The sequence below is a fragment of the Hypanus sabinus genome, chromosome 20 (assembly GCF_030144855.1).
Source record: "Hypanus sabinus isolate sHypSab1 chromosome 20, sHypSab1.hap1, whole genome shotgun sequence".
Classification (NCBI taxonomy): Eukaryota; Metazoa; Chordata; class Chondrichthyes; order Myliobatiformes; family Dasyatidae; genus Hypanus; species Hypanus sabinus.
This window is the reverse complement of record NC_082725.1, coordinates 6,099,066-6,123,942: the sequence shown is the minus strand read 5'-3', so window position 1 is coordinate 6,123,942 and position 24,877 is coordinate 6,099,066. Positions and strand designations below refer to the sequence as shown.

Genomic DNA, 24,877 nt, shown 5'->3' with positions numbered 1-24,877 from the left:
ACAGTTGAGTTATAGTCTTAGATTTAATAAATCCTGATACAAGGTTCATTGCTTACAGCTTGATAGTTGACTATTAAATCTTGTTCATATTTAGAGTCATAGAACATTACAGCATAGTACAAGCCCTTCAGCCCACAATGTTGTGCTGTCTTTTTAACCTACTCGAAGATCAATCTAACCCTTCCCTCCTACACAGCCCTCCATTTTTTTTATCATCTATCTGCCTACTTAAGAGTTTCTTGAATGCCTCTAATGTATCTGTCTCTACCATTACCCCAGGCAGGAAGTTCCATGCTCACACCACTCTCTGTGTAAAGAAATCTGACAAACCCCATACCATGGGCTCCCAACCTTTTTTATGCCATAGACCTTTACCATCAACTGAGGTGTCCTTTTGGACTCCAGATTGGGAACCCCTGCCCTGTACTTTGCTCCTATCCCCTTACAATTAGGCTCGTCATATCATCTAAATGTACCCTTGGAAAAAGTTACTGGCTATCCACTTTATCTATGGCTCTTATCATCTTGTACACCTCTATCAAGTCACCTCTCATCATCCTTCACTCTAAAGGTAAAAGCCCTAGCTTGCTCAACCTATCTTCATAAGACATTATGAGTCTTTGTACTACATTGGATAGACCACAATTCATGAGTAATTCCAGGCCCCTTATCTAAGAAAGGATGCACTGGCATTGGAGAGGATCCAGAGGAGGCTCAATAGAATGATCCCAGAAATGAAAGGGTTAACATATGAGGAGTGTTTCGTGGCTCTGGGCCTGTACTCGCTAGAGATTAGAAGAAAAGAGAAGATCTTTTGGGGGATCTTACTGAAACCTATCAAATAGTGAAAGGCCTCAATAGAGAGTACATGGTGAGGAGATTCCTATAGGGTGGGAGACAGTCTAGTACCAGAGGGCATTGCCTTGTACTATGCTGTAATGTTCTATGACTGTAAGGACATCCCATTAGAACTGAAATGAGGAGGAATTTCTTTAGCCAGAGGGTGGTGAACCTGTGGAATCATTGCCACAGACGGCTGTGGAGGCCAAGTCATTGGGTTCTTTATTAGTAAGGGTGTCAAAGGTTACAGGGAGAGGCAGGAGAAAGGGGTTGAGAGGGTTAATAAATCAGCCATGATGGAATGGTGGAGCAGACTTGATGGGCTGAATGGCCTAATTCTGTTCCTATATCTCTTATGGACATGCCCTCTAGTCCAGACAGCATCCGAGTAAATCTCCTCTGCACACTGTCTATAACTTCCACCTCATTTCTTTCATAAGGTGACCAGAACTAAATACAATATTTCCAAGTGTGGTCTAACTAGATTTGTATACAGTTACAACATTACCTCGTGATTTTTGAACTCAATCCCCTAACTAATTAAGACCAAGATATTATACACCCTGTTTTTATACATTTTTAAATTGCCTCTAGATTCACACTGATCACCAATATGTAACCATGTAAGTAAATAACATGTTAAAATAAACCCCCAATCTACGTTATTTTATTTTATTTAGAGATACAGCACGCTAAAAGGCCCAGTGAGCCCGTACCGCTCTGTTACACTCATGTGACCAATTAACCTATTAACCTGTACATCTTTGGAATGGGGGAGGAAACCCCCGTGGTCACGGGGGGACATACAACTTCCTAGTTAACTGGCACTTAGAAATCTCCACCATGCCAGCAGAGCAATTTGGCTCATAATTCTTCAATTATATAGGGATTTAGTTATGGATTATTTATTTTCATGATTAAGAGCACTGAGTCTTAAGAAAATAATGAATGCTCATAAAATATTTTTACATTTTCTATTGGCAGGAGCACTTGTCATTATTTTTATTAAATACCATCTGCAAAAATGTGTACAGAAAAGGCTAACGTTAGGATGAAATATTGAAATTCGTTTAAAGATGAGATTTTGCAGAAATTGTTCTGTTCTTTTTGCAGCTACTTTACCAAGAAGTATGAGTTATATTGGCATAGAGAGTCAACATGAGGCAGAGTAAGTATTTTGTACATCAGTACTCTGTACTTTTGAAAGCCTAAATTATGAAGGGATAACACTAGAAAATGCCTCTCTTGGTCTTAAGGGGATGATTTGTCACGACTAACTGCATTCCTGAAATTGTCTACAAAGTCATGATGGATCTCACCAGGTCCCTCAACGCCACCTCTTTAAAGCACAGCATTATCTCCACTATCTGAGGAGATTGAGGCAAGCGAGGCTCTCCCCACTGAACCCCCATTCTAACTCATTTTTTACAGGAGCACCATTGAGAGTGTCCAGACTAGCTGCAGCACTGTCTGGCACAGTAATTGCAAGACATCTGAGTACAAGACCTTTCAAAGGATTACGAGGAGTGCTGAGAGGATCATCCAAGTCTGCCTTCCACCCACCTCAGATATTTATCGGGAGCTCTGCATATGCAGGGTGCTTAACATTGTCAATGACCCCTCCCACCCTCCCATCCGGCCCACTATCCCTTTAACACCCTATCATCAGGCAGGAGGCACCATATCATTAGGACAAGAACTGTGAGGATGGGAAACACCTTCCTCCCCCAGGCTGTGAGCCAACTGAACTCCTTGTCACCACCCAGGTCTCATTACAAATGAAGCACCAGTAACATTACACTGTTTACTTCTTGGCTTGTGTCATAAATGCACCTTATTACTTGTTAATTTATTTGTGGTAATATTACCTTAGTGTTACGTGTCAGTTATATGTACTATGTTGTGTACAGTACCTAGGTCTGGAGGAATGTTGTTTTGTTCAGAGAATGTTGTTATCTATCAGTTGAATGACAATACACTTGATCTTGTCACAATGAAAGCTTTCAGGAAGTTACACTAATAATTTTTTTTAAAGATTCTCAATTAAAATTCTCAGCCTCTTGTTACATTGCATTATAGCCATACCTTTACAATTTTCTGAGTTTCGGCCCCTTGTATATCTCCCATACTTCTCCACATAGGAGTTTTGAATGAATTTCCAGTTATCTGGTCCTCAATCACTGCTGAGAATTAAAAGCAGGTTTAATATCACTAATGTACATTACTGTGCAAAGGTCTGAGGCACCTAGCTATATACTTTATATGTTGGGAATGATGAGGGTGCAGCGCCACGGGAGGGGTATGGGACAGGTGGCAGAGAAGGAATGCCTGGGGTAAGGGGCGCCCAGATGCAGATGCACCCAGTCCTGACACAGCAGGCAAGATCATTTGATTCCAAACAATTAGCTTATTGGTCATTAGAAAATGTCTCTCTGGTGTTTTCCACTCCCTCCCCTCTCCCTTTCCCTTTTCCCAACCATGATTCCCTTCTCCCTGCCCACTTCCCACTGTCGGTCCACAATAGAGACCCATATCAGGTTAATCGTCATTCACTTATATCATGAAATCTGATTTTTTATTTTGGCAGCAGTACAGTGCAATACATAAAATTTCTGTACTACTGTGCAAAAGTCTTAGGCATCCTAGCTGTATCTATGTACTTAACAGATTTGCACAGTACTGTAAGTTTGAGATTTGTTTTACAGCAGCATACAGTGTAAAATTTGCTATAAGTTACAATAGGACATATCTACAAATAAATAAGTAATGCAAAAAGAGAGCAAAATAGTATGGTAGTGTTTATGGACCATTCAGAAATCTGTTGGCAGAGGGGAGAAGCTGTTTCTAAAACATTGACTGTGTTTTCCTTTGATGGTAGTAATGACAGGAGGGCATGTCAGAGATTGTGCAGGCCTTTTATGATGGGTGCCACGTTTTTGAGATATTGCCTTTTGAAAATGTCAGTGATGGTGGGGAGGCTAGTGCCCATGATGGAGCTGACTGAGTTTACAATCCTCCGTGCAGTGATGCCTCCTTACCAGATGGTGATGCAGCCAGTCAGAATTTTCTCCATGGTACATCTGTAGAAATTTTCTGCAGCTTACGGTAACATACCAAATTTCCTCATACACCTCCTTGAGACTGTCCTTTTTGACAAAGCTTTTAATCACTCTTCCTCCTAAAATCTCCTTTGTTCAGGTTGCTGCCCATTCTTATTCAATTACAATCAGTGAAGCACGTTATGATGTCTTCCTTTGTTCGATGTTCCATTCAATTCTTTTCAATTGAGTATAAAGAGTATTTTTTTTGCCAAGTTTCCCAGCCGTAGTGAAGAAATAAAGAATGGCCACAAACACATGATGAAAAATGAGAGGAATACAATGCTGCGGCTTCTATTATTAGATGAGATCAAACATTCTGAGTCCAATGAAGAGTCATTGACTGGAAACCTTGACTATGCGTGTCTCTCTCCAACAATACTGTGCCTGACTTGCAGACTGTTTCCAATTCTTTGCAGATGCGGACTTATGTAAGGCTACTATGGGAAGCGAGGGAGGAGATTGTTGAGCATTCATGAGCACCAGGGCGGTCCACGCACCAGTGGGCCTGCTTGCTACATGTGCAGGGACCAGACCTTCTCCCCGTCCTCAGTAGTTCAGCTTGAGTCCAAAAGGAATTCAATTTCCATGTGTCACCAGCAAGGGGGGACTACATGAGGCTTGTTTTTGGAGGGCCTGTGTGCTGGCATAGGAGACTTGGACATTCAGCTCTCCTTTCCTAGCCTGTGGCAAAAGCTGAAAGTGAGAATGACGAGCACTACCCATAACACTACCAAAAACCAACCATTTGATACACATAAGAGACATAGATAGAGTGGATAGCCAGAGACTTTTTCTTAGAGCAAAAATAGCTAATACCAGGGAGCATAACTTTAAGATGATTGAGGGAAAGTATAGAGGTAAGTTTTACGAGTAAGTTTTTTTATACAGAAAGTGGTAGGTATCTGCCAGAGGTAATGGTAAAGGCAGATGCATTAGGAGTATTTAAGAAACTCTTTGATAGTCACACGGTTTAAGATCTTACAGTTTAAGATGTTGGTGGTGAACCTCAGCAACTTCTGGCTGGTGACTAACAACAGGGATAGCAACTAAATACTTTGTTAACCATACTTTTTCTGGCAAACAATCATCGCAAGTAATCTGTAACTTTCTTTTGAACATGGAGACAATTCGATGTGGCAGAACTCCGGCAAGGCAAGGTGGCGGGCCCTTTGCCAAGAGCGTGGAAGAACATGAAAGATCAAGCACAGGCCAAATCAAAGCCATGGTCACAGTGCATACTAATATGACTGAACATGATGTTCGGACAAAAATTTACGGGCCAAATCAAGATGGTGAAGTTTTGCATATCCAAGTGGCAGAACCCATTGTTGGGATGGAGATTTAAGTGGTGGGCCTCATTGAAATGGTCAGGGTGCCAGGGCCCAAGGAAGCGGCAGACTGATTCACTTTGCTGCACAAAGCAGCGGAACCCAATGTTCGGACAGATAGTTAAGCGCCGGGCCAGATTGAAAAGGTCAAGGTATTGGGGCCAAGGCGAGATACGAACTGGTTTAGATCACTGATCCATGATATTTTCTTGGCTTTGCACTGAACTATGGGATCTTCTTTGTAGACAAGTTCAGAAACACTATTTGCTTGCAGTTACTGTTTGCCTGAGTTTATTTTCATTGGAAATTGGGTATTCGACAGTCTTTTTTATTGGTTATTTATTCTTTTTTTTATGGGCATGGTGTGGTTTTTATTCTCTGCACGTTGGGTGTTGGCCAGTCTTCTTTTTACATATATGTATAAAATATATCTTTTTTTGGGTGCCGTTGTTTCACAGTTGCCTGTTAGGAGACAAATCTCAAGGTTGTGTAATATATACATACCTTGATAATAAGTGTACTTCGAACTTTGGTTCGAGACCAAATGGTTGAAGGGAAGCAGCTGTTCTTGAACATAATTGTGAGGTTATAATAATGAAATTTAAAAATCTAAATGTTCGTAGAACAAAATCAGTGGATATCTAACAACATAAGAGGCTATTGTCAGGGAATGCATATTGGAGGAGAGTGAGGAAGAAATGTTTTCACCCAGAAGATGCTGGAATGCACTGCTCAGAGAAATTATGTAGGCAAAGACTCTGACAACATTGAAGTACTGCTTAGATAAACAACTGAAGACTAAGGGCCAAATGTTGGAAAATGGGATTATTATAGAGAAGTGTTTAATGGTTTGCATGGACTTGGTAGATCATTGTTTCGTGCTACATGACCTCACTTGGAGCAAGCAATTAATACAGTCATTTCTAAAAATTAAAAAAAAATGCAGGTAGGTACAATATCTCCTTTCAGTGACCAAAAATCATAATGCAGCTATCAACTCTGCTGATTTCTCTTAATATCACTTACTAACATAAAATCTCTGAATATCAATTTCAAATTTAAAAGTAACAAGTCTCATTTAACACACCAAACCTCTTAACACAGAACTGCTCGTCATCTTAATTTATATTCCCAGTCCTGAGAGTCAAACATTGTGTTATTGTATGGGCCTGCGAGACGTGCAGCAGCACTAGAAGTTCAAAGTCAATTTATTATCAAAGTACGTATGTGTCACCATAACCTACCCTGAGATACATTTTCTTGTGGGCATTCACAGTAGAAAAAGGAAATACAATAGAATCAATGAAAAACTACACTCAAATTCAATGCTAGGTTGTACTAAACTTCCAATTGGTAAATTGTCCTAATTTTGAATAAGCTATTAACATTGGAAAAAGCCTGAAATACTCAATGTAAGACTCAATTCAAACAAATATAGAAAGGATAAATAGTTCTCCCCTGCGGAGTTAATCTTCAAGTAAATAGATATAATGGCTTTGTTCATCATCTAGTTAGTAGTCAGACTGTACCTCTCTAGTTAACAATCAGAATGATAAAGACATTCAAGTAAACTAGTTGCTTTTATTTAATGTTCTAATGTTTGTTTTACTTTGACCATGGTTTTGTTTTACAGACCTGGAAGAAAGACAAGGCATTCAAATACCAAGTCTAGACCAGGTATCTTAGGTTTTGTTTGAAGGCATAATTATTACAAAGCAATCATTTAATGCTATGGTTTTCAATACTTGCTGAGATGAATTGGTCTTTTCTTTGCCTTTCTTAGATCTCCTACAGCTAGGTTTATTTCTACCAATACCTTCAGTTGGCATCAGAGCATGCTCGAAGAGAACAGGAAATTCCATAAGCTCAGAGTGGCAGTGTCATAGTCTACCTGATGTAGTGCTGCGAAGACTTAAGGACCATGGTAGTTATGTGAAATTATAGCCAAGAGAAACTGATAGGAAAAAGTATAGACTCGAAACAAAAGATTACATTCAAAGGCATTTAATGTTTATGAGAATTATACAAAAGACATATTCAGATTAAAATGGTTTAAGGAAATTCCATACAATACACTATAATATAAGTGGCTTAAAGCTGTGTGGATTCAGGGCAAGACCTAGGAATGTATAAATTGGCTTCAGGGTACAAAAGAGTGGGTACCACTGAGTACAATAATACCAAAACATCTCCAGTTTGAACCTAAGTGGTAAAATTTAAAAGCAATATTAAATTAATTTGATACCATAGAAATAAACACATCAAATTCAGAATTTAGAAAATGAGCAAAGCTTATTAGCAATGAACATGGTTGAAATAGCAAAGGATAAAAGATTTGCAGGAGTCCCTCTAATCTCAGTTCTTCGTTTCAAACAATGCAGAATATATTCAGATAAGCTCAGAATTAAAATGGTTAACTCTGTGGTTACAATGGAATGATTCCATTAATGCAGCACTGTAAAGCAAGCAAACCATGGAAAGCAGAGCCCTAGGTTCAACCACAATCACGGGTTTAAACTTTCAATGGCATATTTTGACATATTTTCATACTGATATGAAATATGTCATACATATTGAGTATGACATATTTTCAATTTTTCTATATCAATCAGTCTTCATGAGTAGGATTGGGACATTATTTGTAATTCATTGGCAACAGTTTATTGTATAATATCACAGTTTAAAGGATCAATTTTATTTGCCATGTACATTTACATGTATTGGGAATTTGCTGTGGTATGTTAGTCAGGGCATGACGTGCAATAAAAACAACATTCAACAATTATAAAGAATTAAGAATTATGTAAAATAGGTTAGAGTTTAAATTACAGATATGGAATAAAATGTGCATAGGTAAAAATCAGCATGTATTTACAATGTAAACAGCTTTATAAAAAGTGTATACAGTGCAGTACAGTGACGGGGGTAATAGAAGGGATAGGGGGATAACTACAATGAATGACTAGATTAACCACCTAGGGGAAGATACTTCTAAAATGGTGTGAAGTTTTTTTGTTTTAATAGCTGTACAGAGCTTTCCAGAAGAGAACTTTTGGAAAAGGGAATTTGCAGGGTACATAGTGTCCACAATAATTTTTTCCTACCTATTTATTTGTCCTGGACACATACAACTCCTGCAGCCTTTAAAACTAGTCTTCAAAATATAAAGCTAAGGTATTACTTTCCATTGATCCTTTAATTTACTATGTCTTTCTCTAACCATATCAGTTCTTTTGTACTATTATCTCTCAATTACTTATGGATACTACTCTCATAGTTTTCCCATCATTTAATCACACTCTTTCTACTTGGAATTACTGTACCTTATTTTGGGATTCTCACCCATAGCATCTGCAGGAATAGCAGTGTCTCAACGGAAAGTACGACAAATTAGTGACCCAATCCAACAGATTCTCATTCAGCTGCATAAGATCATATATATCACACAGGTATGCGTTTGATTTGTTCTGTTATTTATTACACCCTGTTGCATTTAAATCCTTTCAGTTTTAATTTCAAATATACAATGTGAAACCCAGGTATTTATCTTCTAAATCGCTTAGCTTTCTTTCCGTGTGATTAGTAATGTGTCAGGACAGAAATCTGTACCCTTCATAGACAAACAATAACCTGGAGTATAAACTACAATTTAAAATGTGTGTTCTATTAGCATTGTATGATAATTGTATTTAAACTTCTGTTCTGTATGCATAAGCAATGCAAATCCTTGGCCTTCTGCAAAAACTACACTGGCTGAAAGAAATTTCAAACGCAATCTTTTAAGCAATGCATCCCGGTACTTAAAATCATAGCACTGATATCAAGTTCAAGTTTATTGACATTTAACATATACTGCCAAATGAACCAACATTCCTCCAGACCAAGGTGCCCAACACCTTGTATAATAGGATAAAATAGAACTTTATTGTCATTACTCAAGACAATGAGATTGTGCTACTCCACAATACATGTAGAATAGATATAGTATAACTCATACACAGCACATAAAGTAATATTAGCACAAATAAATCAAGAAATAATTTATGACACAAGTTAAAAAGTAAACAGTATAATACCGGAGCTTCATATATGATGAGATCTGGGTGGTGGAAGGGAGTTCAGTCGTCTTACAGATTGGGAGAAGAAGCTATTTCCCATCCTAACAGTCCTTGTCTTAATGCTATGGTACCTCCTGCCTGATGGTAGGGGGTCAAAGAGATTGTTGGACGAATGGGAGGAATCATTGACAATACTGAAGCCCCTGCTAAAAATTTGATTTTTTGTAGCATGAGGGAGGATTAGGATTAATGTTCTATGAAACCCAATGGGCCACTGTGAATGGGTAGAGAATATTGCAGTTACACATCCTTTCCTCAGCCAAAAAGTTCCACATGCAGCATAGTGTGAATCATGGTGACTTTAGAGCTTGTATACAGTGGAATTTAGCAAGGCATTTGACAAGATCCCCCATGGTAAACTAGTTGGTAAGATTAGATCTAATGGAATTCCAGTGAGAGCTAGTTAATTACAAACATGAGAAATTCTGCAGATGCTGGAAATCCAAAGCAACACACACAAAATGCTAGAGGAACTCAGCAGGTTAGGAAGCATCTATGGGAAAGAGTAAACAATTGACGTTTCAGGCCAAGATCCTTCTTCAGGACTGAGAAAGAAGGGGAAATATGTCACAATGAAAAGACAGGGAAGGGGAAAGAGGCTAGTTGGAAGATGATAGATGAAGCCAGATAAAGACAAGTATCTGATAGAAGAAGAGAGTGGACAATAGAAGAAAGGGAAGGAGGGGACCCAGGGGAAGTGATAGTCTGGTGAGAAGAAGTGAGAGGTCAGAGTGGGGAATTGGGGGGAGGGGGTGGAATTTGTTCACCGGAAGGAGAGATCAATATTCATGTTATCAGGCTGGAGGAACACAACATGTTGTTCCTCCACCCTGAGGGTGGCCTCATCTTTGCACAGGAGGAGGTCATGAATCGACACATCGGAATGGGAATTGGAACTAAAATGTCTGACCATCAGTAAGTCCAACTTGTGGTGGATGGTGCAGAGGTGCTCGATGAAGCGGTCCCCTAATTTATGACTTGTCTGACCAATGTAGAGGAGGCCGCATCAGGACCAGTGGACCCAATAGACAACCCCAGCAGATTCACAGGTGAAGTGTTACCTCACCTAGGGCCCTAAATGGTGGTGAGGGAGGAGGTGGATGGGCAGGTGTTGCAACTATGCTGCTTGTAGGGATAAGCAGCTGGAGGGAGATTAGTGGGGAGGGACGAATGGACAAGAGAGTTGCGGAGGGTGCAATCCGTACAAAAAGTTGGGGGAAGGGGCTAAAATGTATTTAGTGGTAGGAACTAGTTAATAGGTTTTCTGGAAGGAGTTAGAAGGTGGTAGTAGATGATTTTTTATTGTTTATTTATACAGTGCAGAATGGACCTTTCCAGGCCCTTCAAGCCATGTCACCCAGCAGCCCCCAGTTTAAACCTAGCCTAATCATGAGATGACCAATTAACCTAATTGGTACATCTTTGGAATGTGGGAGGAAACACGAGCACCTGGACCAAACCCATGCAGTCATAGAAGAAGATACAAACAGAGGCATAGATTTAAGGTATTTTGGAAAATTTGGCAAGAGCCCCATGGTACGCTGATCCAGAAGATTCAGAAACATTGAATTCATGGGGACCTGGTAAACTGGATGGCCACAGAAGATAGAGGGTAGTGATGGAAGGTTGTTATTCTAACTGAACCCCGTAATCACTGGTGTTCCAAAGTGACACTGCTGGATCCTCTGATATTTGTGATTTAATGACCTGGACAAAGATGTAAGTGGACTGATTAATAAGTTTGCAGATAGCATGGGAGTGGCGGAGCTGTGGATAGTGAGGAAGGTTGTCAAAAGGGCAGCACAGTAGCGTAGCAGTTAACAGAGTTGATTTAATGATCCATCACTTGAGCCTACCAAGACACAATTCACCACATCATAAGCAGAAAAATGGATCCCTTCATGGTTTTTTTTCTTGTTTGGATTTTAATTCTGGTGCCTGAATTGGAAAAAGAATTATGATAACATTATCTTGTCAAAAAAAAGTCATATAGGAAAGTTTTTAAAAACCTTAATAGATTAGAACTATTCATGGACAAATTAACTTGAATCTTCAGTTACCAACAGATATAAATTGATGGGGTTAACCAACCATTTGTCCTGTAGTTTCACATCACATGCATAATGATGTTACGTTGGTTAAACCATTTTGTAGTACAAGGTGCCTTATATGATCTACTGTATTCAATGCTTTTCAAATAATTAAGGCCATAATATGTTTTATAATATAAAACAATTGCTAAATGTGGAGAAAATTTAGATGTTTCTCTAAATTAATGAAATAACTGAAAGCTTTTATGTTTTAAATTCAATTCTCCTTTCCCCACCACCACCCCCGCCCCCCACCACTACAGCTTCCACCGACTTTGCATCACAACTTTCGGAGAAGTGTAATTGAGAGGTTTAAGAAGTCATTGTTCAGTCCACTAAGCAATCCTTGCAACTTGAAAGCAGAACTTAAAAAGGTCTGTTGTCATAACAGTTAAAATGGTGATGAAAAATTTGGAAATTAAATATTTTGAAATTTCAAATATACTTCTGAACCACAGGCATCTGCAAGGTGAAGGGTATATTGAGGATAATTTAACAAAGTATAGGTCAAGAAACCTTTGACCAAATTACTACTGTGCAAAAGTTTAAATTTTGTGTAATGTGAAATAGATTCAATCTGTTACTACAGTGAATTTCTAAATACTGTTGAAGAAAAATAACTTTTAATAAGTAGTATTTTTAGTTTCCTTGTATTTTTTTTCAATTGACCATTTTTTCATGCTATTCTGGGATTTTACAGAAATACTTGGTTATCAAAATCACATCATAAGCAGATTTCATGAACTTTCTAAAAATATTTTGTAATGACAGCTTCTTCAAGGATCCCCTGAACTTATTGAACTGAACATTGTGACAGCAGATTGCAATTTAATGCATCAGATGTCCAGGGAGAGTGCAGCATTCCCTGGAGATAGAGCAGGTAACAATCATTAGTCAACTCTTCCCCTAACCCACAAAACATAACGAGAAGAGTAATTGCAGTGTATTCCGAGGATTGTGTATGTGGCAAGGTAGAAAAATAGTTATTGTGGTGGATAGGAGACCATCAAGTGGGTTTGTTTTTAATGTCGTGGGAGCTGCACTTACCCGGGCAAGCCCATGTCCTTGGTAGCAAAGTTATCTCAAAAATATAGCATCCATCATTAACAACCCACACCAGTCAGGACATGCTCACTGCTTATTACTACCATCAGAGAGGAGGTCCAGGAACCCGAAGACAGACGCTCAATGCTTTAGGAACGGCTTCTTCACTTCCACCATCAGATTCCTGAACAGACAATGACCTAACCTATGAACACAACCTCACTATTTTAGATCTCCTTTTGCACTACTTATTTAATTTAATTTGTTATACATTTCTTATTGTAAATTAGTTTTTTATGTATTGCACTGTATTGCTGCCACAAAACTACACATTTCATGAAACTTCCAGTGCCTTGTTTGTTACAATTTTACCTCTAACTTGACATCCGGTGCGTGTTAGTTAATTGCACACTGGTTATATTACTTTCTGTATTTACTTGCTGGTCCATCATGTTAGTATCATTGTTCTTCCTTCCAATCTGACTCCAGTGAACACCTACAGCTATGAATATGAAGAGGGAATAACCTATGAACAGATGCAGGTCAGTGTTTCACCAGTTACATGTTTAACTATGTTTAACTTTAATGACATTTAAACATGTAGCATGTTTGAAAGTAGTGAGACCACATCCAGTTTTGCTTTTTATATTTAAAGATGCAGCTTGATAATATGTCCTTCCAGCTCAACTAGCACAGACAACCCAGTTACACACATGTGGCCCAATTAAACTACTATCCTGTATGTCTTTGGATTGTTGGGGGGGGTGGGGAACGTATAAACTCCTTATAGTCAGCAGTGGGAATCAAACCCAGGTCACTGCACTTAAATAGAGTTAGGCTAACCACTATACTACCACGCCTAATGTTTTGATAGATAAATATGATCCATTACCATATGGATTCTATCCTGTATACATGGGGTCATGAAATCAGTCAATGTTCTGTTAATCAGTAGAAGGAATCTTTATTTGACATGTACATTGAAATATACGATGAAATGTGTGGCTTGTGTCAAATAAAGTCAGCGGGGATTGTGCTGGGGGCAGCCTGCAAGTGTTGCCTTGCTTCCAACAGCAACATAGCCTGGCCACAACTTACCAGCTCCAACTCTGGAGTGTGGGATGACACCAGAGTACCTGGAGGAAATACACACAGTCACAGGGAGAACATACAGATTCCTTACAATGATAGGAATCCAACTCCAGTTGATGAAGCGACTGCACTATCCACTACATTATCATGTCAACCTTAAGCAAAAAAATGGGAAAGTATCAGGGTATAAAGTAAATTGGGATAAAAGTGAAATTTTACCCCTTACCAAAGGAAATTATAATCAATGTCGATTAGTAACTCAATTTCAATGGTCAATAAATGGGATAAAATATTTAGGTATTAGAGTTGATAATGATGTAAAAAATTTATATAATCAAAATTATTTGCCATTATTAAAAAAAATAAAAGAGGATCTTGATAAATGGATGATGTTACCAATAACATTAATAGGTAGAGTTAATGCTGTAAAAATGAATATATTTCCTAGATTGCAATATTTATTTCAAACTTTACCAATACAATTACCTCAGAAGTTTTTTCAAGAACTGAATAAATATGTAAGGAAATTTCTTTGGAAAGAAAAGATGTCAAGAATATCATTGGAAAAATTGACATGTAAATTTGATTTAGAAGGGTTACAACTTTGAAATTTTTAGAATTATTATAAAGCAAATCAACTTAGATTTATTGCGTCTTTTTTTGATGAAGAAAAACTGGCATGGATTAGAGTAGAATTAGATAAGATAGGAGAAAATATACCAGAAGATTTTATATATAAATGGGAATCTAAATGGATACGGGAAAAAAAAGAATCTCCTATATTAAGACCCTTGATTGATTTATGGTATAAGGTAAATGTGGACGATGAAATAAAGAAATCTTTATTAGCAAAAAGAACTTTAATTCAAAATAGGCTTATTCCTTTTACAATGGATAATAAACTTTTACATAATTGGTTCCAAAAGGGGATTAAATATATAGGTGATTGTTTTGAAGGAGGTATATTGATGTCGTTTGATCAATTAAAAAATAAATATAAAATATCAAATAACACTCTTTTCTGTTATTTTCAATTAAAGGCTTATTTACGAGAAAAGCTGGGTCAAACAATATTGATGCCAAAATCTAGTGAAATAGAAATATTAATTCGAAAAGGAAAAATTTTTTAAATTACATCTTGTATGTATAATTTGATTCAGAAACAGACAATTAAATCAGGAATTCATAAATCAAGACAAAAATGGGAATCTGATTTGAATGTTAAAATTGATGGAAAAAACTGGTCAAGATTATGTTCTGATAGTATGAGAAATACAATAAATGTTTGACTTAGATTAATACTATATAATTTTTTACATCAATTATATATAACACCACAGAAAATACATAGATTAAATTCAAATATGTCTGACCAATGTTTTCGATGTAATCAAGAAATTGGTACTTTTTTATATTCTACTTGGTCTTGTTTTAAAATTCAACCATTTTGGATAAATTTAAGACCTTTATTGGAACAAATTACTGGAGTACAACTCCCACATAGTCCAATATTATTTTTATTAGGAGACATTGAAGGGACAATACCGAAACTTAAATTGAATAAGTATCAGAAAAATTTATAAAAATTGCATTGGCAGTAGCCAAAAAAGTTATCGCAGTTACTTGGAAATCTGATTTATATTTGACTATGGATCGTTGGAATAATGAAATATATAGTTGTATTCCACTTGAAAAAATTACATAGAATCTAAGAAATGAATATGATATATTTTTGAAAATTTGGCTCCCATACCTACAAAAGATAGGATTAAATACATAGGTCCTTTGAAGATAAAATTATAAAGTAATTGGGGAAAGTAAAAATAAATATTAAAATTATTTTGAACTCCATGGAGCATGTGGGGATCCTCCAATATCCAGGCAATCTTTCTCTTTTTTTTTCTTTCTTTAGATAAGGGTTTAGGGGGGGAGGGTTAACATTATTTTTCTCACTATTTATCATCACATTTATTTTTTGTAATTTTCTAAAATTTAATAAATAAATAAATATTTTTTGAAAGAACCTTAAGCAAAAACTATTTTGCTAATATTTATTTCTAGTATTTGAAAGGTAAGGAATTAAATTGCTTGCTGACATTTTTTAAAGGTGGGGGGAGGGGAGGGAGAAACACAAGGTGACAGGTGAAACCAGGACGGGGATGGGTGAAGTAAAAATATGGAAAGTTGATTGGTGAAAAAAATACATGGTTGGAGATGAGGGAATCTAATAGGAGAGGACAGAAGCCATGGAAGAAAGAAAAGGAGGGTAGGAGGAACACCAGAGGGTGGTAATGGGCAGGCAAGGAAATAAGATGAGAGAGGGAAAAGGGATGGGGAATGATGAAGGAGAGGGTGGGGGTATTGGCGGAACTTCGAGAAAGCGATGTTCATGCCATCAGGTTGGAGGCTACCCAGACGGATTACGAAGTGTTGTTCATCCAACCTGAGTGTGGCCTCATTGCAACAATAGGGGAGGCCATGGACTGACATATTGGAAAGGAAATGGGAAGTGAAATTAAAATGGGTGGCCACTGGGAGATCCTGCTTCTTCTGGCGGATGGAGAGTAGGTGCTCAGCGAAGCGGTCTCCCAATCTACATTGGGTCACAACGGGACCACCAGAAACAGTAAATTACCCCAACAGACTCACAGATGAGTGTCACCATACCTCTGTTGTCTGCCAGAAGAAGTGGCTTCTCCCAGTGGTCACCCATTTTATTTCCTCTCCTATTAAATTCCCCTTTCTCTAGCCCTATCTCTTTCACCAATCAACTTCCCAGCTCTTCTCATCCCTCCCCCTCCCAGTTTCACCTATCACATTGTGTTATTCCCACTCCCCACCTCTTAAATCTACTCCTTATCTTTTTTTCCAGTCCTACTGAAACATCATCTGTACTCTTTTCCATTGATACTGCCTGACCTGCTGCGTTCCACCAGCATTTTGTGTGTGTCGCTTGGATTTCCAGCATCTGCAGATTTTCTCGTTTGCTAACATTTTTGTTTGTTTCACGTATAGATGATAATTGAAGAAGTTCTTATTGAAAATGGTTATTATGACATCCTTAACACTGTTAACAGGTGAGTTTTTACACCAGCAGAAATACTTTTAACACTCGAAGAACAAACAGCTTTGGGTCAGCTACAGGTTAAAAATATCCCTCTTTGACTGGATACACTTCAAATGAACTTATTTCCAGTTAGACTTGAGCTGAGTGTCCAGACAGATCATTAGATATTTTATGGAGGCATGCTGCCTCAGACTTGTAATTTGTACAAAGTTGTGTTTGCAATTTTGGCTGATTATTTCCAACTGGGTTTGCCCAGTGCTGGGAGGCAAGGACTAGCACAGGAGAGACAGGTGACAATCCAATAATGTCTGCAGGTACAGAAAGCAGATCCCCATACACATCAAAGTCAATTCATTGTCAAAGTACATACGCCACCATATTCTACCTTGTGATTCATTTCCTGCAGGCATTTATAGCAAAATAAAGAAACAAGATAGGATTTTTGATAACTATAGTAAAATAAAGACTGACAAAAGACCAAAGTGCAAAATAATTTTTTTAAAATTAAATAGAGCTGAGAATATGTGTTGTAGAGTCCTTGAAAGTGAGTCTAGGTTGTGGAATCAGTTCAGAGTTGTAGTGAGTGGATTTATCCACGCTGGTTCGGGAGCCTGACGATTGAAGGGTAATAACTTTTCATGAACCTGGTGGTGTGGGTCCTAAGGCTCCTGTACCTCCTTCCTGATGGTAATAGTGATAACAGAGCATGGCCTGGATGGTGGAGGTCCTTGATGCAGACATAACATTTACCAATGTCCACATAGTCACTGCTTCTGCTGCTTTGTGATACAAAGAGTCCACATGTACAATCGCAACTACCTTCAACTCTCCCACAATCACACTTTATACTGCAACCCTGCAATTACACATCCACCTCCAGCCCTGTTCCCCTCACAGTGATGACCCACACCGTCACCCCCACCATGATCCACTCCTGCTTCAATCACCAAAGACCAGCGCCATATCACCACCCAGAAATCCACTCTCCTCAAAATTCATGATTTAGATTCATCCTTCACTTATCAGGGAGGATCAAATCTATGCTCTTAGAAAATGTTTGGATTCAGATCAGGACAACCCTCGTCCTGGCGTCACTGTGTGGAACTGGCACTACCTATCCTGCAGCATTCACAACAATAGCTGGGTTCAGGACAGGCCCCATCCTTGTACCTGAGAAGACTATACTCTTAATTATGCTCTCTCCCTCCCTGACAGACAAATTATCATCACCCATCTGCTACCTGTACCAAATGGGAAAATACTGATTTCCCATAGAATTCCAAACAGTTTATTGTACCATCATAATGCAAGAATGATCAATTTTCTTTTTCATGTTATTCAATGGAAGAGTTTCATCTCTACTACATATTGATCATTTAGAGCCACAGTGGTTAAAGAGACAATGAACATGATAGGTAAAATCAGCTTCAGGATCCCAACTCTGTGCTCAGTAGGTTGTACAAAACCACAAACTCCACTTCTCTTTTCACATCTGTCACTGGACTTGCTGAGCGCTCCTAGAGCTTGAGCAACTCAGCAAGTCAGGCAGCACCTATGGCCAAGGCTCATTAGGTTGACTGATTATTCCTTTCCATAGATGCTGCCTGACCAGCTGAGCTCTTCCAGTATTTTAAGATTTGAAGATTAAAGTTCAAAGCAAATTCATTATCAAAGTACATATATGTCACCATTACAACCCTGAGTTTCATTTTCTTGTGGGCATAATCAATAAATCAATAATAGAATCAATAAAAGATCACTTTATTTGTCACATGTACATCAAAACATAGAGTGAAATGTGTCATTTGAAACAAATCAAATCAGAGAGGATTGTGCTGGGGGCAATACACAGTGTCACCATGTTTCCAATACCAACGTAGCCTGCGACAACTCACTACCCTGAACCATACGTCTTTGGAATGTGGGAGAGAACTGGAGTACATGGTGGAAGCCCCCCTGGTCTTGGGGAGAATGTACAAACCCCTGACCGAGAATAACTGGAATTGAACTTCAATCAGCATTACACTAACCACTAAGCTATCATGCTACCCCTTCTTCTTCCACTTCCCCGGCAGGATGTTCCAGGCAAACGCCACACCCTGTATGGGGAGGAAAGCATAAATCTCTTTTAAATTTTCCCCATGACCTTAAGTCTCTGCCCTCTGGTATTTAACATTCACACCCTGGGACATAGCTGCTGACCATCGATCTTATCAATGCCTCTTATAATTTTATCAACTCAAGAGATTTTGCAGATACTGGACATCCAGAGTAACACATGCAAAATGCTGGAGGAAGTTGGCAAGTCAAGAGCATCTCTGGAGAGGAATAAACTGTTGATTCAGTTCAAGAACTTTCATCAGATGAAACATTGACTGTTAATTTTATATAATTAGGTTATTTGTCTCCTCAGACAGAGAGGATAAAGAAATTTGGAATATTCCCTCAATCCTTGCTAATTTTTATTGCTGCATTCTACCTGGATGCATAACAGCTTGGTACAGCAGCTGTTCTGCCCGTGACATGAAGAAACTGCAATAGTTCTGGACCCAGTCAGCTTAATCAAATACTCCATCCACCCCAAACATTCTCTCTTTTCCCCCCTCCCATCAAGCAGAAGATACAAAAGCCTGAAAGCACAGATCACAAGTCTCAAAGACAGCTTCTGTCACTAAACTTGAATGGAACTCTTCTACGATAAAATGGACTCTTGGTCTCACAATTATCTTGCACTTTATCATTTACCTGCACGGCACTTTCTCTATAGCTTTCACCCTTTATTCTGCATTGCTATTGTTTTAGTCTGTTCTAGCTCAATGCTCTGTGTAATGATTTGATCTGTACAAGCAGTATTCAAGACAAGCTTTTCACTCTATTTCAATACATGTGACAATAATAAGCCAATATCAATACCTTAGCCCTATCAATGTCATTGATTCCCAGGTACATCACAAAAATTCTATCTTTCAACTTCTTCTCCAATTTCTCGAGCTCCAAGGCAAAATACTTAACTGGTGTGGGCAACAGAGTCTTCAGCACTCACCCCATGATATGGTATGGGCAACAGAGTCTTCAGCACTCACCCCATGACATGGTATGGGCAACAGAGTCTTCAGCACTCACCCCATGACATGGTGTGGGCAACAGAGTCTTCAGCACTCACCCCATGACATGGTGTGGGCAACAGAGTCTTCAGCACTCACCCCATGACATGGTGTGGGCAACAGAGTCTTCAGCACTCACCCCATGACATGGTGTGGGCAACAGAGTCTTCAGCACTCACCCCATGACATGGTGTGGGCAACAGAGTCTTCAGCACTCACCCCATGACATGGTGTGGGCAACAGAGTCTTCAGCACTCACCCCATGACATGGTATGGGCAACAGAGTCTTCAGCACTCACCCCATGACATGGTGTGGGCAACAGAGTCTTCAGCACTCACCCCATGACATGGTATGGGCAACAGAGTCTTCAGCACTCACCCCATGACATGGTGTGGGCAACAGAGTCTTCAGCACTCACCCCATGACATGGTATGGGCAACAGAGTCTTCAGCACTCACCCCATGACATGGTGTGGGCAACAGAGTCTTCAGCACTCACCCCATGACATGGTGTGGGCAACAGAGTCTTCAGCACACACCCCATGACATGGTGTGGGCAACAGAGTCTTCAGCACACACCCCATGACATGGTATGGGCAACAGAGTCTTCAGCACTCACCCCAATAGTTACTTTATAATATTTGATTTTCTTGTTAGTGTTAGGCCCTCAAATACAGTAACTTTAAAAAATTTATTTTCTAGAAATCACACTTACCCATGGACATTCAAGAACTATTTGCCTTCCCGAAGATAGTCTACCTTTCAATCTTTACAGCAACTTGCCGGGAGAAGTAAGCTGGAACTGCCTTCACCCAGATGCATATTGAAGAATTTGAATCTGGCAACTTTTGGAGAGGGAGAGAGAGGGAGACACACACACACACACACGGAGCAAACTGATGAATACAGATCCTTAAAATGTTTTGTTATTCTTCGGATATATCATTAATTGAGAATAATGAACAAACCAATATTAAGGAACCACCTCCCCCTCTCCCCACCCCTAACTTCCCAACAGATTCCGGGAAGGGTTTATTCTGTTCACTTTATGTATTGATGTAAATAGCAGAGCAAAGATAGAAGTTGATTTCAGGTGTGCAATGTAGTCCATAGTATAATTTTCCTTATCCCATTTAGAGTATGAATTAGTTTGTCATTTCTTCATGAAAATGCAAATGAAATTGGTTTATTTAACTGAGTTCTTAAACATTTGCCATGGCAAATGGAAAACACTGACGATTAAGAAATGTGGTTGTAGGTATGTCTCAGATAAGCATGACTGTCACATCTACCTGCTGTTACTGTCTATGAATTGATAACACAGATTCAATATAGAAAATGTGTTTTATAGATTAGCAAATGGATTATCTAATAAACTATTAGGTTCTATTTTATGAGACTGGTTATCATATTTTAGTAATGGACAAAACCTGGTAAATGTTCAGTTTAATATTCATAAGTGTATGTTTTGTGTGAACTTATTGGAGAAGTGAGAACTGATGGAGGAAAGGTGACATGTAGAGTTACGTCTTCACCGGCAGAAAGCAGAAACACAAATGATCTGATTTTCAGTTGAAGTAGAATTAGGGGATAATGACTATAGAATTAGAAGATAAGATTTTGATGATCTTGATCTGAAAAAAATTGCAGTTTTCCATTGTGAACAATGTCCTTGTGTTATGAGGGAATCAAAGGCATTCTGAAGTACTTTCAATGAAATATGCAAAGCTATTAATGAATCTGGTAAAGATTAATTACTGAATGTTTGTGACACACATTCCTTGTCAACAATTTTTAAAATATTGCTTAATGCAGAAAAAAATGATGATATTTATTTTTCTAATTGCTACAGTTAACCACTTAGTAGTGCATTTTGTCTGGTTTCTGTGTTATTGAAATCTTCCACCTACAACTCACACAAAATGCTGAAAGAACCCAGCAGGTAGCATATCAGTCAACATTTTGGGCTGAGGACTGTTTATTCCTCTCCATAGATACTACCTAACCTGCTAAGTTCCTCCAGCATTTTGTGTGTGTGTGTGTTCCTCTGAAATTCCAGCAACGGCAGAAACTTGTATTTGTTTGCTACAGAGCATGAAGAATAAATAGTTCTGGAATATAGAAGCTTCAAACTTTTCTTCAAAAAGTGAAAATTCTAGGGATGGTGCAATCTGAAGTGAAATGGTCAAATTACTCAGCTGCCCAGGCAATATTGGTGGAGAGAAAGAAAGAAGTTAGAGTTCAGTGGCCTTTTAACAGAACTCCTTCTGCTAAATGAGTTAGTAGGTTAATTGGTCACATGGGTTGGTACACCAACCATAAGAAACTGTTACTGTACTGTATCTCTAAATAAAAAAGATTACGACCTGAAACATTGACTTCTTCACACTCTCCACACTTGGTACTTTACATTTCTTCATAACCATTCCACTCAAGTGTTCAACTAGAGGTAGATATTTGGGTGAATGAGGCTGCTTTCATGATTTTTGAGTCATATTCTACCTATTGTAGTTTATATAATTTAGGTGGCAAAAGCCACCTGTAGTAAGTAGCTATAGGTAGTGATATTCTTTTCTGATTTAGGGTAACTAACAGACTTAAAAACTCAGATGTTGAAGTCTTCAGCTTTTAAATATTTTGCTGCTGATTTATGAAAATGAATATTTGAACTTGCATAATATGCACTAATGTTTCTGAATATTAATTAGTAATAGCTGCTCAGACAAATTTTATTAAAGCTGTACCTCATTGTGAATGGACCAGTATTATAAGTGCACTTGGAATTGTCATAGCTTCCCAGACTGGTGATCTTTGCATAAAGACCCATCGTCATTTAGTTGTCACTAATTCATCAAAATCTAACAGCTCCAGGGATTTGGTAGTTCATATAAAAAAAAATGTTACACAGGCACAAAACTTACAAGTAACTAAAAAGCCCTCAAAGTGTCACATTTATTAAAATGTTGATTGATTGTGAAAGAATAATGGTGTGGTATTGCATTTAGAAAGATCTTTAAAAGGAAATAAATATATCATCTGTACTGCACAAATTGAGTGAATAAGTGTATTTAATACAGTTTCTGTTCTTGTTTGCAAACTGGACAGCAAAATGTTAAGATATATTTAGAAATGTCATGTTTTATTTTTGTAACTCTTAAAGTTCTCTATTTGCATTAATAGGTAAAATAAAATACATACTGAAGAAATCCAATTTGCCTTAGCTTTTATTCTTTTCAAGACAATAACTAAGTATTAAATAAATATTTAGTTTTACCTTTTTCCATTTCAAGAAGACTAGAATATTAAAGCATGGATGTAATGTTGAGACTTCATAAAGCACTGGTGAGGCATCACTTGGAGTATTGTGAGCAGTCTTGGGCCATTTATCTTAGAAAGGGTGTGCTGAAACTGCAGAGGGTTCAATTGGAGGTTCACAAAAATGATTCCAGGATTGAATGGCTAGTCATATGAAGAGCATCTAATGGCTCTAGCTTCACTGGAATTCAGAAGAATGAGGAGGTGACATCATTGAAACTTAACAAATGGTGAAAGGCCTTGATAGAGTGTGGATGAGGAGTGAATGAGAGGATGTTTCCTATAGTGGGAGAGTCTAAGACCAGAGGACACAGCCTCAGAATAGAGGGGTGTCCTTTTTTAAAGGAGATGGAGGATTTTTTAGCCAGAATGCAGTGAATCTTGTGGGATTTTTTGCTACAGGCAGCTATGGAGGCCAAGTCTTTATGTATGTTTAAGGAAGAGGCTGATAGATTCTTGATTGGTCAGGGCATGAAGGGAGAAGCCAAGAGATTGGGGCTGAGAGAAAAATTGGACCAGCCATGATGAAATATTAGAGCAGACGATGAGCAAAATGAAAGAATTATGCTCCTTTATTTTATGGTCTTAAATATTTATTATAATTTATAATTTTTATTATGTATTGTAGTGTACTGCTGCCACAAAACAACAAATTTCACAACATATACTAGTGATATTAAACCTGATTCTGATTCTGTTGGTAAACTTGTTATTCAGCATGTTTAACGTAAAGTTAAGGGTGTTGTGATTTATATCATTTGGTTCTTAGCATCACACAGCAGGGAAATAGATTCTTCATCCCAGCTCATCCATATAGACTGTGTTGCCCCGTGAGTTAATTCCATTTGTCTGCATTTGGCCCTTAGCCCACTAAAGCTCTCCTATCGAGATGGCTTTTAAATGCTGTTCATCTGCCCACCTTCACCACCATCTCTGATAGCTCATTTTAAGCTGCCCTTGAGTTCCCTTTTAAATCTCTCACCCCTGATCTTAAACCTACACATTCAATCTTAATATCTCTCTATGAGATCAGCCCCCCATCCTCCTGCATTCCAGGGAATAAAGTCTTCATCTAAGCAGCCTCCTTGTAACCTAGGCCCCCAAGTCCAGACAATCTCTTAGTACATTTTCACTGCACTCTGCATTCTATATGGTACGTAGAAGGATGTGGAGGAACATCTTGTGGTCCACATCCATACACCTATAATCATTATGCCACATAATCAGTTACATTTGTACATTATATTACATTTGTAGGTTACATGGTCAGCACAACATTGCGGGCCGAAGGGCCTGTAATGTGCTGTAGATTGCTGTGATTCTATGATGTACTGTTTTCATTACCTCAGTGCATTGATGTGATTAAAAGAACTGTATGGATGGTATGTAAGATGAATTTTACATGGTACCTCAGTACATGTGACAATATAGTAAACTAATGAACCAATATGAATCACAGAATTGGCAACCTTTACTGCTTACACTCAGGTGAGATCAGAATCTCAATCAGTCATCCTGATCTCATGTTTTCCAGAGGTTTGAATTTTAAACATAAGGATTTGACCTGAAATAATCGTTTCTCACTGCTACCATCAGGAAGGAAGTACAGGAACCTCAGGACTCACACCACCAGGTTTAGGAACAGTTATAGCCCCTCAACCATCAGGGTTAACCACTCACTCCAAAACTGAACTGTACCCACAATCTAGGGACTCATTTTCAATAACTCTTTGTCTCATGTTCTTGATATTTATTGCTTATTTATTTATTATTATTTT

The 24,877-nt window shown here is 38.3% G+C and overlaps 1 protein-coding gene across 11 annotated transcripts in view; it reads left to right on the top strand.

Annotated features, from left to right (window-relative positions):
* Positions 1–24,877, top strand: part of nek10 (NIMA-related kinase 10) — a 111,171-nt gene that overhangs the window by 81,925 nt on the left and 4,369 nt on the right. For 8 of the 11 annotated variants that reach the window (XM_059945003.1, XM_059945000.1, XM_059945005.1 and 5 more), the window contains 8 exons: positions 1,954–2,008; positions 6,903–6,946; positions 8,618–8,718; positions 11,741–11,851; positions 12,249–12,357; positions 13,011–13,063; positions 16,629–16,690; positions 20,487–22,995. In XM_059945003.1, the coding sequence (XP_059800986.1) occupies positions 1,954–2,008; positions 6,903–6,946; positions 8,618–8,718; positions 11,741–11,851; positions 12,249–12,357; positions 13,011–13,063; positions 16,629–16,690; positions 20,487–20,538 (587 nt within the window). In that variant the 3' untranslated portion in view covers positions 20,539–22,995. Of the gene's footprint in view, positions 1–1,953; positions 2,009–2,271; positions 6,947–8,617; positions 8,719–11,740; positions 11,852–12,248; positions 12,358–13,010; positions 13,064–16,628; positions 16,691–20,486; positions 22,996–24,877 lie in introns of those variants that run through there. The other 3 variants (XM_059945004.1, XR_009506944.1, XR_009506943.1) reach the window with 3 other exon arrangements.